At 31.8% G+C, this 18161-nt stretch overlaps 1 protein-coding gene across 1 annotated transcript in view; it reads left to right on the forward strand.

Annotated features, from left to right (window-relative positions):
- LOC107453343 (phospholipid-transporting ATPase ABCA3) overlaps positions 1 to 18161 on the forward strand; it is a 55084-nt gene that overhangs the window by 1948 nt on the left and 34975 nt on the right. Inside the window, exons 2-12 of the mRNA XM_071188285.1 lie at positions 3670 to 4048; positions 5524 to 5745; positions 5828 to 5925; positions 7421 to 7576; positions 9067 to 9304; positions 10616 to 10807; positions 11337 to 11515; positions 11612 to 11749; positions 13917 to 14046; positions 16929 to 17083; positions 17651 to 17806. Coding sequence (XP_071044386.1) covers positions 3673 to 4048; positions 5524 to 5745; positions 5828 to 5925; positions 7421 to 7576; positions 9067 to 9304; positions 10616 to 10807; positions 11337 to 11515; positions 11612 to 11749; positions 13917 to 14046; positions 16929 to 17083; positions 17651 to 17806 — 2040 coding nt within the window. The 5' untranslated portion in view covers positions 3670 to 3672. The remainder of the gene's footprint in view (positions 1 to 3669; positions 4049 to 5523; positions 5746 to 5827; positions 5926 to 7420; positions 7577 to 9066; positions 9305 to 10615; positions 10808 to 11336; positions 11516 to 11611; positions 11750 to 13916; positions 14047 to 16928; positions 17084 to 17650; positions 17807 to 18161) is intronic.

Here is an 18161-nt window from a genome sequence, read left to right on the forward strand (position 1 = left end):
GCTGATTCGTATCTTTAAATAAAGTCAAAAATATGTGTTACATATCGAACTCCTATTCAATTAATATAATCCATTTTTCTCACCCGAAAATAAAATACTTTATTGTTAAATATTCTTCTTCTATTGGCATACCAGCCCTTTTGCGGGCCAGAGCCTTCCACCTTCCTCCAGTCTGCACTCTTCTTAGCGATTGTTCTCCAGTTAGTAATTGTTGGGATTTTATAATCTCCTTCCACACAATCAAGCCATCTGATCTCAGGCCTACCTCGATTGTTAAGTATTATCTAATGCATATATACATACGATATTTTTGCGAAGAATTTTTTTTCCAATCACACTATCATACTAGCTTCATTTTTTATAGAAGAAAAACATTTCTTTTCTATATTATGAAGTCGTAAGCGTTTGGATGATCAACTTCGGGTTACATTTTGCTTTGTAGCACTAAAACTGTTAAACCAAGAAATTAAGAGAGTATGTAGAAAAGTCTGCAGAGAGTACGATAAATGAAAAAATTTACATCCTAATAACTAGTTTGAGAATTATTAATTGCAAAACCAGTAGTAAAAATTCTAATGTGGGCCACTTTACAGAGCACAGAAATGGGACTACAAAGGTGAAATTTGACATGTTGAAGGAGCCCTATTTATTTAAGTCGACAAAAAGCACTGCCAAAAACTTATTTGATCCATGCGCACATTAATCTTCGTGAATCAATTCATTGCGCACAATTCGGAGTAGCAGTTTTTAATGGGCTGCGATAATTCGTCGCGGGTACGATTTGTCTCGGCGACTCATAGAACTTGCTGGAGTGCATAGTGGAAAATGTTAATCAAGCATAATAAAAAAATCCATATTTGAACTTGCAAAGAAACTTTATTAAGCAAGAAAAAAATTTAACTTTACTTATACATCACATAGCTTTTTAAAAAGAAAACTTAATCCACAAGAGTATTCTCCTCTTTACAACATACAGCTATAATCTCTTCATACATTTATATATATAAATCTAATGTGGATCGGTCTCATATATACAAGCGTATATTTAATATCCAATCAAAAACGATTGCATAATGAAGGTGAAAGAAAGCGTAATAAATACACTTACAATTATTATGTAAATTTATCATCAAATTATTCTTAAATGTTCGAAATAAACTTGAAAATAAAGAAGTAAAAAGTCAAGAAGAGAAAGAAAACACCCTTTTTTTCCAGAGCTCAAGGACTTAAACTTACCCTTCTGAATCTATTTAGACTTTCTCCCTCTTCCAATGGTTTCTCGAACTTGTGATTTCTGACTCGCCATTCTGGCTTGAACCTTGCTCCATGAAATTCGTAGTCTAGCAATTTCGTCTTCTGCAGATTTTGTTTCAAGCACAAATTGTTACAGGCAAAACTCTTCGCTAGCGCAAAAAACCAGCAGTGAAAATCGCACTTTCATTCGATATAACGCGTACAGCATTTTACAAGAAATATAGTCAAATTCCGTCAAAATCCTAGTATAAAAATGAATTATGAGTTCATAACGAGTTAAGAATTACTAGCTTTCCGCTATTTTGACTAAATTATACGAAATATATTTTTATAAGGGAAATATAAATAACAGGAAATATATTTTTCTTCTGCTGTTTATGTGAGCTTTGTTATACGAAAAAGGTCAAAATGGAATCAATACAGAAAAACGAATTGTGGGGCCTTCCTGGCCGAGCGGTACAGCCCGCCAAATACTGTGCGAAGCGTGGAGGTGGCGGGTTCGAATCCCGCCGTAACCCAGGATGTATTCTGCGTGATGTCCTCTGAATTGTTCCATCTGTGCTTCCTATTGACCAAGGTTCATAAGTCTAAATTTAACACACAAGCCTGAAATATATGTAATTTAAATAAAGCAATAAAGTGCCCAAGATTGTCACCACGATGAATTGTCACTGCAGCAAATTGTACCCGTGACGAATTAACTCTTAGATAAATTGTTCCACAACAAATTTTGCACAACGAATTGACGTAGAACCGAGAGCAAGCGAAGATGATAACTATAATAGGAAAGTTCATTTTCAAAATCTGCCATTTTACTCTATGTTGTTAATTTCTTTCAGATTGAATTTTTGTTGTACTTTTTTTTTCTTTGAACAAAATTACGCCTAAGTTGGTCAAAGTATTTATCAACTTGTTCATTTCTTTAGATATTAATATATAATTTTCTATTTACTTAAAAATTTCTGCCGTAAATAGCTTCTTAATTAGAAAATCAATATTGTATAAAAAATTTTGAAATTAACTTTTTGTTTTGCACTTAATAGTATAATTAACTAGATAAAACTGTCAAATTGAATTATTCTTATTGTTAAAATCTTAAAATATATTGTTAGTTTACAATATTTATGCGCTTAAAAGATATATTTTTAAAGTAAGAAAAATGAATACAGACCTATAATTTTATGATTTTGCCGGATAAAAAAATTATCTATCCATGACAACATGTTAACTCTACGAGAAAATGTTTGTTTCGTTTTTTTCTTATTATATGCATAGAAACATTGCTCAAAAAGAAAAAAAGAAGAAAAAAGAGCAAAAAAAAAACAACTTGAATAACTTTTGATCTAATGATCAGAGTTTTCCCGTATGTCACAGAGATCAGAGAATCAGAGTTTCTTACTGGTTCAAAGGCTTGACCTTTAAAATGCCAATTAATTACTGCAGACAATACTTTAGGTTACAAAATCAGACACTAAAACGTACTTTCCTTGATTAAACAAATTTCCTTTCCTTTTATTCGATGGATTCCTCAGCCTTATAATATGGGGAGGGGGTTAGCATATATCTGGAAAATATGACCCTAATTGTTAGATCAGACAGCTGTCGAAAGTTTAAATCCTTTTATGTCAGTTTTACTTTTTGTGTATGTGCCATATTACAATAATTTCTTAAGATACTCTAAAAATTTTTGCACTCAGTTACAAAATTCGTTTATCGGCAAATATTTCAATGTAAAAAAAACTATTTTTTTACAAGTTTTCATTATTTTATTTGTTGTTGTTGTTGTAGTTAATTTACGTCGCACTAGAGCTGCACAATGGGTTCTTGGCGACGGTCTGAGAAACATCCTTGAGGATGATCCGAAGACAACCCATCGCAATTTTGATCCTCTGCAGAGGGGATGGCACCCCCGCTTCGGTAGCCCAACGACCTGCACGCGAATTCGAGCACTTTACGGTAGAACAGTTTAACGAGGACCCATACCGCACACCCTCGGTTCCTACGCAGACTGANTCTATGTACGTAAGACACTTGACTTCGGTGATCTTCTGGGAACCGTGTCTTAACGATCAGTCCACTGCGGGACCATTATTTTATTTAATAACAGTCTGAAACTCTTAAAATTGTAAGGAAGTAAAATTAAAGATTGTTTTAAGAAGCAAAATACAAAATTTTAATGAAATCTGCTGAATAGTTTCTAAGATTTTAATCTTAAAACAGTATTTTGAGGGTCAAGAATCCGAAGCCGTTGAAAAAAAAAAGTTATAATGTATTCAGATTAAATACGCTTTTGTTTCTGATTTCATAACTTAAAATTTTGCTTGCAACAATTAATTAATAGATTTGAGATAATTCAATTTTTTATTGGTTTTATTTCTCACTTTAACTAATTATTTTAAATAACTCTACTTTCAGGAAATGTCTTTTAAAAGCGGCTTTCACCAGTTTCTCATATTGCTTTATAAAGGAGCACTTTTGAGAAAGCGGCACTACATAGTTACCTTTTTTGAAATCGTCATTCCCGTCTTTATTGCAAGTATAATGCCTATGATAATGTCAGAACAGAGAAGTAAGTTTCCTGAATATATCAAGTTTGAAAGAGATAATCGGGGAAAAGATGATTATTGGCAAAGTGCTGTAACTTATGAACCTTTCTCTCCTTACAAAAATAATATTCATTATCGTAGCTTTTTCTTTGTGTATACTCCACCAAATGATATGACTACTGATTTCATGAAAAATGCTATTGAAAGATTCAAAGATGATCCTGAAGGAGTATTTCAGATTGATATTAGTAAGTTCAAGTATTTATTTTATGATTAAAGCAAAGATAGATTTTACTTACGTTGTTTTTTATTTCATATTCGTTGTTGAGCAGACGACCCAATGTTGAGATTATGATATCGATGTTCAACTCCGTAGCCTTGTAAAGTTGAACCTAATCCAGAAGACAAGGGAACTCCTGGATCAAGAATTGGGAGAAATTTGCTTTCGAGGAAGAATTTTTTAGGGAACTAACCAGCATTTGCGTTGCGTTGCTGTGAGGAAAACCACAAAAACTTCCCAAGGTTAGCTTGATGGCTAGGGGACTCTAACCCATGATCCATCATCAACATCAATTGAGACAGTTTTTGCAACCCATGATTGGAAATGTTGTGGCATTTATTGGAGTCAAAACGGAATAAAAAGCATTTGACCAATGGGTAAACAGTGATCGAAATAAAGCGATCGCATTTTTTTTAAAACAAAATTCCATTTTTCTTGGTAAGGTATTGCATTTTTACGTTTCGTAAAATTTTTATTGAGTAAAAAAGCTGCGAGTTACAAATCTTAGCATCTGCATCGAATTTTTAAAAGTATAAAAAACTAAATATAAGGACCTTGAAAATATTGTGTAGTAATAATATAAGTCTCACTTGTGAGTAAAATTACTTCTCATTTTTTATTGAGTGATCTGTCCTGCTAATTTTTTTTTCAAGTTTAGCTGGTTAATTTTTAAATCTAGGTGACCTTTCATTTAGTTACGGTTAAAATATTACAAAATGCTTTAACATAAAATTATATCAGTTTTTGTACATTTTATTTAGAAGAATTTTCTTTGCTTTTTTTCCAAAAAGATCGATTAAACCCATGATGAATAAGAAGGAATCACGGGGGTTTCTGATTGGAGTGCGCAAGTTCCGGTGCCTCCTACTAAATATATAAAGTATTTAAAATGTTGATTCATTGCCCTTATTTCATCTTTCAAATATTATTGCCTAAATGTGTTTGAATTTAAAATTTTTTAATTAATTATATTTATACATATTTTGATCTTTCTACTCTGTACTTCTCGTCGATCAAAGATAAACCAGCTTTGCTTGTTCAAAGTTGACCTATCACACACAATTTGGTTTTATCAAGAGCAACCAAACTGTAGAGAAGAATTTTTAAAATGAGTTTAATAGTTAAGAAACGACATATCTCAGTTAAATATTCATCTAAGAAATAAATTAATCAAGATTAATTCCTGATGTAAGCTTTAAAATTCAAAACAAATTTATACTTCATTCGGACTCCTTCGCTTAAGAAAATGGTTCACACTTTTATATGGACAGGTTCAAGAACATAATTTAACATGTTCAAAGATAGTACCTTCTTACTTACATTAAAATCTGATTACTTGATCAAAGAGTACGATAAAGGGGCGTTTTTTATTTTGGACACTGTATGCATATATAGCATAAAAAAATGCTTTAAAAAATATACCTGGGTTTATTTTTGTTTTAGAAATGGCCTCAGCGCAAACAGAAGAAGAGCTGGAGAAAATTTGCTTAAACGCAATGTTAGGATCTAGATACGGCAATAATTATGTTATCGGAACAATATTCAAGAATTTTAATCCCAGTAAAAAGGGATATCCACCATCCCTTGACTATATAATTAGGTATGGAGATACCTCATTTGCAACCTCAAGAAAATACAGAGTAAATGGACCGCATAGGGATACAGGTATTATTTTTTTCTCAAAAGAAAGAAATTTTCGTAAATTCCTACAGCCTCTTTTACATAAATTCTCAAATATTTCTTTTAGAGTATGCGGATACCTTTTTTCTAATGTGGCAAGCATCAATTGAAGATACATTTATAGAGAAGAAGATGAATGAGTCTGGAAAACAGTTCGATTATAAGGTATATATTTGAGCTAAGTAGATAAGGGCTTTAAGTGACATTCTTTTGTATTCGAGTTTGTTAGTTATAAGTCATAGTCGAAAAAGTTAATAAGTTACTTATTGAATCATCACAATTGAACAGTATATTGTCAATGTCATCATTAGTTCTCTGGTCCTCCAATATATCTGAACGTAACACTAGTGCTCAGAATCGGTTTGATTATAAGTTTAATGTTTGAGCTAAGTAAATGAAGAATCGACGAAATTTTATTACATTCAAGTAAATTAGCTTTAAAGTTTATGCATTACTTGTCTAATCATTGCCCAGTAAATTGCCTATGATATCGTTAGTGATTTGGCCCTCCAATATATCTGGGCTTACAAACAGTTGTCTTAAAATCGGTTTGATTATAAGGTTAATCTTTGACCTAAGTAGAGGAAGATTAAAAATATCATTAAATTAAATTCAAGTAAATAAGCTTTAAGGCTTAAGCGTTATTTATTATTCATTACAAATGCCATATGGCAATGTCACCTTTACTCTACTCTGTCAGCCTTACTTATACCTCCAATATCTCTGTACTTTATAGAATAAAAACGCAAGTGCATGATGTCTTGCATCAAAAATTGGATTTAGTCAGTTCATGAAGCAGCTTTATTTTCAGGCTTAAACCACGCAATATGGTGAATTGCGTGGTTTAAGCCTGCGTAAAGCTGTAGGCAAACAGTCATGACCGCAAGTCAAAGTTGGAAAAATGCCACAGCTTCATTTATACGAAAATGAAAACTGTTCACAGTTCTTCTAATCGCTGAGTCTAAGACTAGCAAGCAGATTCAAATGACTCTTTTTGTTTTATCCAAGAAGTTACTCTTTTTTTCCTAAAGTATTTACAGATTACAAAAAAGGCCAATAGCAAATTAACCGGAAACTCAAGAAAGGAGCAGATTTGACATTATCCGGAGTGATCATACTTTGGGAAAATATTAGCTATACTTTTGCTTTTATTTCGTGTTCGCAGCCTTACGATTGGTGAAATTAACACTCGTCTAAACTATTTGAGACATAAAGTATGCTCTTTTACGTTTTGATTCGCTTCGAAAAAAGTCTATATTTTTATATAAAACAGATAAACTGAATGCGCAATATACCCAAACGAGATATAACGGAGATCCACTTAAAATATATATTTATACATATATAATTCTAATATTAAAAAACGCTTTCTCGCAATAGCCTGTTGTAAACCTGGGAGATCATAGATATGAAGTTTTTCAATTTCGTAGCCAATGGTGCGAGAGGCGGGGGGGGGGCAGCGTGTTTAGTATTATGTATCTACCGCCCTTATTTTCTAGACAAGCAGATACCTATTCATATGAAGCTGTGTGGACTTCAAGCCGCCATCGGAGATCAAATCTCAGTTTTTTACAATTACAAGCCAGACATTAATAGTACATTATTTATTTTATTAAAATTAATAATTTATATTACATAAATAACACATAATTTATTTTAGGTCAATATGCAAAGATTTCCTTATCCTGAACACAAGAAGGTTGAAAGTATGTACAATGAAGTTTCAATTGTTCCAATGCTGTTTTTGTATGGGTATTTAATTTTCGTCCTCAACCTTTTAAGAAGAGTTATCGAAGAAAAAACTAATGGCTCGAAAGTAAGCTGAAATAAATTATGTTTAGATTTTCTTTATTAATTTTTTTTAAAAATTACTCACTGCATGTAAAACATGAAATGCATTATTTTACTCTTTTCAATAATTGTGTGAATGTAACCCGCCCTATAAACGGGTTTGTGGTTGCATGACATGGGCGACGTTTCTCCACCCCGGTGGCTTAGCCATAGGTAATGATAAGAGAGTAGCAATTCCGGATTTTCTGAGGCCACGTGCCCGCCATTAACCAAAAAGAAAGAAACCTCAACTCTTTTTCAGTAGAAGAGAAACTTCCTACGGCTGGTAGTTTTAGTTTGAAATCTAGAGGAATCTTGAAGCTTGGTAATTCTCTTTTACGAAATGGCGAAAATTCCATAATGTTATTTTGTGCTTGTTTTAGCTGGAATCAATTGAGATATCAAGAAACAAAACCTGATTGATCCCTCTTGGTTATTTCGAATTCTTTGGCTTCACCGGAGTTTAGTCTGAAGTCTAGTTCAGTCTGAGATTTTAGTCTAGCTGAATTTTAGTTTGACTGAATTTATGAATACGAATATGGCTGTTTTCTACGTTTAACTTTCCTAGCTTTTCTGTCAACTAAGGAGAATCTTACAATCGAAATTTCAATCCCTTTCTGATTAGCTGAAGTGCTCAAGTTTCAACTAGAGCCCTGATCCTTATGATAATACACCTTTAATGAATTCATAACTTTTACAGCCATTATTACACTGTTATTTCTAAAGAGAATCAAAGTTTCTATCACTTATTGACCACCTATGGTAATGAAATTTCTAGAAACAACTTTGTTCCCGGAAACACAGAAATGTCCGCTTTGCAAAAGTTTTCTCCTAGCAGAATTTACTGCCAACTTGAAATTCGTCTACTTTTTGATGTAAATGGGACTTTTGTGATGTGCTTTTTGATGTAAAATATGTTTTATGATGATTTTCTGTAAAAATAAGTGACAGACTTTAAAATGAAAAATACTAACATAATAACTCGTTTTTTTTAGAGGATAGATAGGATAATAGAGGTACTTTTCGGTCAGCAGGGCGCAAACGGAAAGTCGCCAATTTTTTTTTTTTTTAAACACATGAAAATTAAATAAAATAATTTTTTTAAAAAAATAGGTTGAATTTCTTTGCTTCCAGTTAATCGAAGAGTATCTAAATAGATTTAGAAAATATCTTTTTTGTCACATCTGAAACATAAAACGTGGGACACACCACTTTAGAAATAAACATCTATTCACATTTCTCATTGAACATATCAGAAAAATAAATTTATAATTGAATTATTTTCATTTCATAAAAGCACATGTTTGAAAAATATTAATTCAATTCGCTCGTAAAGATGAGGTTGCCTCAATGCAATTTTTGAAACAATTTTCACTCAATACAATTTTTCATCGGTGGAGTAGTAAAGCTTCAAAATCAAATCTTTAACAATACAAGCGTTTTTCTTAACACTTGATTGTTTTCTTTGTATTACAGGAACTGATGAAAATGATGGGAATGTCGGATACTGTGTACTGGATCAGTACATTTGCAAATTATTTCATTGTCGGCTTATTTACAGTTATTTGCATAACAATTATCTACAAAGTTCCTCTGAAGACTGGATATATTTTTTTGGAAAACACTAATATAATTTTACTTTTCTTCATGCTTTTGCTGTATTTGTCTAGTGTCATACTGTTCTGCTTAGCGTTCTCAATATTCTTTAACAGAGGTAAAAAAAAGTTTTTTTTCATACCGTCTTATAATTTATTTATTTTTTAAATTTCAATATTTAAATACCATTGCAATATGTAGCTTACCATACCAAAATGCCAAATTTATAAAAATATTAGCAAGGTTTCTTGTTACTTTGATTTTTCGATTGCACGTCAGAATAGTTTGAAACCAGTTCTCGTTGTTGTCGGTTTACTCTCATTGGTCAAAATAATCACATGATAGGATCCTTCACTGAGAAAAAAGGCCCAAATTTCTTTTGTTGTCATAACATAATAATAAAGTTATGATTGGATTTTGTTACTAATAAAGTATATATTTCTCACTTAGGTAACTGTATTTATTTGCAATATTTAAAGTTCTTCATTTTTGTTATTCTATGTTATTATTGTGTTTTTGGATTTGATTCTTATTTTAAGGGCTTAAAATTATAAAAGCAATGTCCTTTTTTTTTTTTTTTAAATCTTCTCATAATGATAACTTTTTAAGCAGAATTTGGGAATAAACATATTTTAAACGATTTATAATTAACTACATTGAACGTTTGACATTTTTTAATCATCAAATAGATATTTACTTTTTACGGTTAACAATTTAAATAAGTACGCAGAAATCACGCGAGTCTGGGAGAGAAATAGGCAAGGGGCAGAGAGTATAAATAAGAATTATCAAAAGTAATAGAATTAATCCTTTAAAAAATAATGTATTGCAATAAAGGTAACTTTTTATAAACACTTATTTATAAATTTTGTAGTTTACTATAATATCTACCACATCTAGTATAATTATTTTATCTGTTTGTTATAAAATATAAAAGAAAACTTTGAAATAAAAATTATTTTATGAAATTTAATGTTATTTTTAAAAATAAATCACGTGCCATTCCGTAACTTTTGAAGCAATACTTATCTAATTCTATTTGATTTTTTATGAGTTAATAAGGAATTTGATTATTTTTAAACATAAGTGATTTTTAGCATTTTTCTGTTTACAAATGACATTTGTATAGACATCTATTGACAATTATAATAAATGATATCTGTTTTTCTAGTTTAATTAACAATTAATATATACTTTAAATGCTTAAGTAAAATTAAATACTTTGTACTTTACAGATTATTATATGATATAAATTCATTAATTTTATTCTATTTAAGTAGATTATTTTATAAGGGACATGCAATGCAATAAAAACAATATTTAAATTTTATAATATTTACAGAATTTTATAGTTATTTGCGTTTTTGAATTGTTAAACACAAATTATATTACTGAAAAAAGTAAATATAGTCTTTTCTTTTTATTATAGCTGTTTTTGCGATCATTGTCTTCATTATCATATGGAATGTTTCTCACTATATGATCTGGATAACATATTTTATTTACGATATTGACGGCAAATTCTTTAATTTATCTCAGATTGCTAAACTTGCAATTTGTCTACTTCCAACAGGCAGTGTGCAAATCATGTTTAGCATTATTTCCCTTCACAAGCAATTTAGTAAGTATAATTTATTACAATTTTGTTGTTTTATTAGAGTGTCGCATGCCTCATCTATATTCAAAGATATTTTTCTTTTAAAATTTATATGAAACAGCTATTTCTATCAATGCTTACAAAACTGTATATTTTAGATGCTTAAAAAAACATGCACGCTACACTTTTTGAATTTTCATTCTAAAATTAAGGTGAAATAATCAGCAGTAGTCAGTCCATCCTATTAACCATGCAGTTTACGGTAAAGAGCATTCTTACCATTACGGTTTTGAAATTATTTACAACTACTGTGCTTAAAAAGGCATGAACACAAAATTATATGGCTTTTTAACCATTTACAACTACTATGGTTTCAAAATCTCTCTCTCTCACACACACACGCACACGCAACACATATATATATAATTTCTTTATCATCATAAAATGTATTTCTATAGATTTATATGAAAAATATATGTATTTTATATATTTATAATCTCCATGAATCTATGCCATTAGAAATTTAGGTAGTAAGATTTTATTAATTTTGTAGAAGAAGGCGTTACATGGAGCAACTTGACAGAATTTATAATCACTCCAGATATGAATATGCTCATGGTCTTAGCAGTGATGTTCTTTTCCTGCTTTCTTTACATTTTAATTATTTGGTATTTTGACAAGGTTTGGCCTTGGCAGCCTGGAGTGCCACAGCCATTTTATTTCCCATTTACAGTTAAGTAGTTTACGTTATGTTTGTTTTTGAGTAGGAGAAATTCCTCTTAAATTTCCGCATATTTAAAGTTAATAGGATATTTTTGTTCTAATTAGAAAAGCTACTGGTTGGGTAGCAGGCCGGAAAAAGCCAATGAGTTGGAAATGACAGGAGAAAATAATCGTGATGATGAATTTTTTGAGGAAGAACCACGTGGAAGTTTTCCTGGAGTGGCAATACATAACTTATATAAAGTAATTTTAATATACTTCTTTCATACCATTAAAATTATCACATTTACTGAGACAAGCTTTTACAGAGCTTTATTTGATAGTAAAATACAGAAAAAAACTCTGTTGTAAATACAGCTTTTTTTTAATTTCAAAGGTTTCTTAATTTAGCGTTTTCAGAATAATTTATTTTGAATGCGCAGAAAACACTTCTTTTGCGAAATATTGTTTTTAATTTAAAAGTTTCCAACTCTAAATCAATGTTCATTCTGAAACAAATTAGACTTAATCTAGAAGAAATTGATACATCATTTTGAACATAACGGTTATTTTCTTAGGCAACATCGTTAAAATATAATAAGTATTAATTAAATAGCGTACTCATACATCGCATAGGTAAAATAACATGAATAGTTAAATTATAAGAAAATAAAAAATATATATATATATATTTTAAAATATAGCAGTTAAAAAGAAAGAAAATATTATAGTTTTTACAGTTATAAGGTTGTTAAGTAAATATTACCTGTTTTTAGAAACCAATGCTTACTATTTATGAGTTGATGAAAGATTTCAGACCGTGGTTCACAATGAATCAATAATCCGTAAATCAGTTTTCGTGATTGTATTTAGGAATCTCATCTTTCCCTTAATTTTATACATGAATTCGTTTTTCTAGTTACTTGGAGCATAGCTTTTAACTATATGGAAAAAGATGTTCGTATTGAAAGAAATCGAGAAAACTGAAATTTAGCAGTGTTAAAGTATTAGAACTATAATGCTTGAACTTCGATTATCTAAAACATTTTCCTCCCAATACACCGTTGTTAACCAAGATTGTGAAATTTTTTTTGACACACGCACACATACACAGTTTTCGTATTGTTCTCAGTCTAAATAGCATGTTGTTCTTAGGGTTCACACCAGCAATGGAAATTTAGTGGTCCATTAGCATCACTTAAGTATTCATTGAAAGGTCCAAAAACATACGTTAGATTAAGGCTCTATGTTCCTGAAATCACACGTATGTGTGGTAAATTCGTCATTTTGCAATATGCTTGGAATTTGCGAAAAAGCAATGAAAAGTATTGAGTTTAAATTTTTTTTTGAACATAGAATTCAATGCATAAAATACTTTTCATTGCTTTTTTGTAAATTCCAAGCATATTGCAAAATGACGAATTTACCACACATACGTGTGATTTCAGGAACTTTTGTGGAACATTTGGTAAAGAATGTTATGTTATCTGTCCGAAATATGTAATGTCGAAGATATGATGAATTTTAAAATAAAATGTATTTATACCTCCGAGCAATAAAAAAGACTAACAAATAAGTATATTGAAATTGAAATTAAAAAATATATGGCACCTTTATTTTTTTAAATTTTGGACTTAACTGTTGAAAAAATATTAAATAAACATGTTACCTACATTATTCCGGATATTTCGATCATCCGAAATAAGTCTGATTTAAACTACTTAGGATAATCAAAGTATGATTGCACTTTACAACTTTTTGGAAGGCTTTGCAATAATCAAAATTGTGCAGGAGCCATTAGCTCCCTTTTCTCCTTCACACTAAAAACTAAACTAATCTCAGTGGCTCGACAGCCCATAGAGGGCCAAGGCCTACTCTGCCCATCTCAGTTTTCTTTACCTTGGGCTGTGGGGTGCAGATGTTCTGGTCAGGTGGTCAGCCGATAGCCGGACCCCCAGTATTTAGTTCCCAAGCATGCTTGGTACTCATTTATCGACCCACAGGAGGGATGAAAGGCTGAGCCAACCTTGCCCAGCCCGAGGATCGAACCCAGGACCTGTGGCACGGGAACGCGAAGCGCTACTACTCAGCCAACGGGCGTCTACTCCTTCACACAATAGTACTAGTTTCATGACTAGTTTCAAAGAGTGCTGGACAGGCACCGCTCATGAGCCAGTTGGAAAAGGCTTGTTTAACGCTAGAAATTACCTAACTATTCTCATAATTGTTTTATAAAATCATAGAAAAGCTACGAATAAATTAGCAATTAATAACTAAGGAACCTGTCATACCTACAACTGGTTTGTGTCTTAAAAAATAATCTAGAAGGTTGATTTAATTAATTTTGCCCACTGAACTTATGTGTATTATATTGTATGGTACTTAAGTTTTGTTGCAATTTGAAAGTTTTATGCTTAACTTTTTGACACAGTCGTTTCAAGTTGGATTTCAAACAAAGATGGCTGTCAAGAATTTATCTTTGAATATATACCAAGGACAGATAACTGCACTGCTTGGTCACAATGGTGCTGGAAAGACTACAACAATTAATATTCTGACTGGTAATATTTAATTTCTTAATTTTGTGCATCTAAGCTTGTAAGGGTTTATTGAAACAGAGTTACTTTCTTATTATCGATTTGTAAGTAATGAGAAAGTTTGAACTTTGTGCTAATTAGAGCGTTCTTTATCCTACAGTCATAACGTGATTCTTCGAGAATTACAATTTCTATGTATACTTCTAGAAATATAACACTTTCTTGGAACTTCTTAGTTGTAAGAAGTTTAAGATTACCTTGAAACCGTAATATCATTCAAATTTGCTGTAAACTTCAAATACACTACTCAAAACAATTAAAGGATATTGTTAGTCTTGTATTGAATTAAGGTAATAACATACCTGCCAACTTTTAATCCTTTCGAGTATGATTTTCCTCAGGGGTAGTAAAATGGAATTTAAATTACAATTTTAGACAGAAACATACGCTGTATTTTAGAGGAGCTTATGCTGAATACATTTACAGTATTATACATTAATATATATGCTTAATTTTTTTCAAAAATAGTGGTGGTCAAAAAGATTATAAATTAAATTTATAAATGCAAGGAATATGTAGAAAGCATACATTTTACTACCACTTTAAATGTAGAAATAAAATTTTACGCCAAATGCGTAAGAGTTGGCAGGTACGTAATAAGCATTTTTTGTTGTTGCGTAAAATTGAAGAAGAGTGACAATTGCAAATTTTTCTCATTTTCAAACTTCGCAGTATGCAAATTTTAAGTTTGACGTCAAAGACGACGCTTTAGCGGCAGCGAAATTTGATTTGGCTTTCAACTTAATGTAAGACAAAACGGAAAAGAATGATCGACATTCAGTGCGTTTTTCGATGAGCGCGATGTCTCAACGAAGTCATTTAACCGAATCAATCAGAAGCTTGGGAAGTTGTTGGCCAGTTAGAGGAGGGCAAAAAACTAGCCAAAGTAGCAGAAGCCATTGGAGTTTCAGAAAATGTGATTTCCAGGATCTGGAACCTTTTTTTGGAGACTAGAAATGCAGGTGGAAGATCAAAGAGCAATGGCGTAGACGTGAAATTTAACGCTAATTAACGCTAATTAAGCCATTAATTAACGCTAAAGGCTCGGAGGCACCGATATATGAATGTCACTCTTCTTCAACAACACCTTCACTTGGCTATTGGCACCACAGTTTCGACACAAACATGTCCGAAACCTCCTTCACGCTGTAGGTCTGAATGCTCGCCGACCAATGGTATTGGATGACTGGAGGAGAAATGAATGGCGTCCTGATAATAGGTGTTATTTTAATCTGGTGGGAACGTCGCACTAAGAACAATCCTGCGTTCGTGCACGAAAGTGTAAGATTTGACTGTGGAGGGAGTGATGGTTTATGTTAGCATCTTCATTTATGGGAGCACCGATCTCCATATCATTCGAAATGGAGCTCTGGCCAGTCATCGATCTAGAGATGACAACCTGAGAGATATTTCAGTCCCTTACGCTGCAGCAATTGGAAATGACTTCATGTTAATGGGTGACAATTGCAGGCCACATCGTACTAACATGGGGAATGATTTCCTTTTGGAGGAAGGGATCATACGAATGGATTGTCCAGCTCGTTCTCTGGACATGAACCCAATCGAGCATGTTCGGGACATTCTAGGCAGACGAATTGCTGGACGCCTACCACTTCCACAAATTCTCCTAGAACTGGAAAAAAGTTCTTCTAGAGGAGTGGGACAGAATATCCCAGCCCTCCATTAGTAACCTCATTGACGCAATTCCTCAAAGAAGTTGAACGTTAGTCGCCGTCCGGTGAAACCATACCCCCTATCTTCTAAAAGCAATTTTTTTTAAGGAAACACCTTTTTTTAAATTTGTTTTTCTAATATGCATGAATTTACAAATGTCATTTTTATCTCACATGGCCTACTGAGTCTGTCGATAAATTATTTGAAAAAATTAACCTTCGTGGAGGTCTTTTCGATGGAAATATCCCGAATTTGCCTTACGTTCAGAGGAAAACCAAGAAAATCTACCATGGTTAGCCTCAGAGCAAGGGGACTCTAATCCATGATCCTACTACCACTGAGGATATTTTACATCAGCACTGTGGTTGGTGCGAGGCGGGTGAGGAAATTGTAACCACCAGCCATTTCTGGGATTCGAATCCGGGTCACCTCATTAGGGAGCGTTCTATCCCCTGAACCATTAAGGCTGTACGGGTAAGCAATGTAGTAAAATCCTTCAAAATAAGTGGACATATGCAAAATATTTAAGCCGATGTTTTTATGCGCAAGATATGTGTCACGTCAGAACGAGTATAGAACTGGTTCAAGGCCATATGAAGATCACGCAGAGGAGCGAGTTTTACGATCATAAAGGCTAAAGGGAGGTGACAAAAGCACATAATGCTCATAGTTTCAAAAGGAATACATATGGGGATGTTGAAATGATGACTGTATCAAACCAAAATACCTCAAATTTTGAATATGCCTCTATATGTGATTTCAAAATCAGGCGCTGATCAACGTAATCTACGTGTCAGAAATATCGGCACCTATTTACATTTGTATACACTTATGTATACACGTAAGTATCCTGTATACTCAGATTTCCAAATGACTGAAATAAAAATATATTTAGTACGTCGAGTATAAGAAATTTGAGTTTTCGTTATAAAATGACTTTTTTAATAGGCATTTCGGTTATGCAAATTAGTTTTTGATTGCAGCCGCCAACATTAGAGAAATGAGGGCTGAGCTGTGAACGCTTACTTTTAACTTTTGATTGCATCCGAAATATTTGTTTTAAAAAAGCAACACTTGTTAGAATAGTTTAAATTTATGACGTTCGTATTTCATTAAATATTTTTTTCCAATCATTTCATTTAAATAATGCATTTTTTTAATCTTCTTATCAGGCCTTTATGCTCCTACTAGTGGAACTGCTTCAATCAATGGAGTTGATATTTTAACCAATACAAGTCAAGCTCGAAAAGGTCTTGGTGTATGTCCTCAACATAATGTCCTGTTTAACACCTTAACAGTCATGGAACATTTAAAAATTTTTGCTGGGGTATGTATACATTTTATATTAGCATAACTGCATATATTCGTAACTAATTTTACATTTTGATATCGAATTATGGTTTATTACGAATAGAGAACCCGTTTTACAAAATATAAATATCGGCTTTAATTTTTTTTTCAAACTTGTTTGCTTTTTAACGTTTTCAAAAACCTTCTTTTGTGCTAAATACATGATTTTTCGGGCTCAAACATTTAAAATTTCATAAAATGTTCCAGGTAAAATAACCTTTGATAAGTAAACAAAAAATCAATTCGTTTATATCTTAAAATATTTTGCCTCTAAGCTTTATTATACAATACAATCATGGTGATATAAGGAAGTGTGATTATGATTTAATGCAGAACTAGAAAGCAAGCATATTTTTTCATTTAACATAACATCAAAGTAATTATTCATTGAAAATATTTACTCTCCTTAATACTAAATGAGTAATGAATATATGTTCACACAATCCATGAATATTTCTATTAGATAAGCAAAAATATGTCTTTCAAACAATTTTTTTAATTTCTTTCTTTCTATGCATGCTAAAAAAGTTTTTTAATCTTCCAGTTGAAAGGAGTGCCATTAAGACAACTTGAACATGAAGCACTAAAAACACTAAACATTTTGAAATTGATGGAGAAAAGGGATGAACTTGTGAAGAATCTTTCTGGTGGAATGAAAAGAAAATTAAGTCTTGGAAATGCTATTGTTGGAGATTCTAAAGTAATTAACTATTAGAGAGTTTTTCCGTTACGTTACTGTTTCCCGTAAAAGCTAGCACTAATCGCACTTCACCGCGCATGCGCGAAAATCGTCCAAAAATAAAATAAAATAAATAAGTAAAACAATAATACATGCCTTTAAATACAGCGTTTGCATTACGTTTTTACAAAACCTTAACGCTATTTTCCGAAGTTTTCTTTGTGTGCCATTTGTTTGCGTTACCGAAAAGTTTTGCTTTTCTTTATTTTCATTTAATTAATTTTTTATTTCATTTAATTCAGTTTTTACTCCATTTAATTCAATTTTTTACTCCATTTAATTCATTTTTTAATTTCATTTAATTCATTTTTTACTT

This window comes from Parasteatoda tepidariorum, chromosome 2 (genome assembly GCF_043381705.1).
Source record: "Parasteatoda tepidariorum isolate YZ-2023 chromosome 2, CAS_Ptep_4.0, whole genome shotgun sequence".
Lineage (NCBI taxonomy): Eukaryota > Metazoa > Arthropoda > Arachnida > Araneae > Theridiidae > Parasteatoda > Parasteatoda tepidariorum.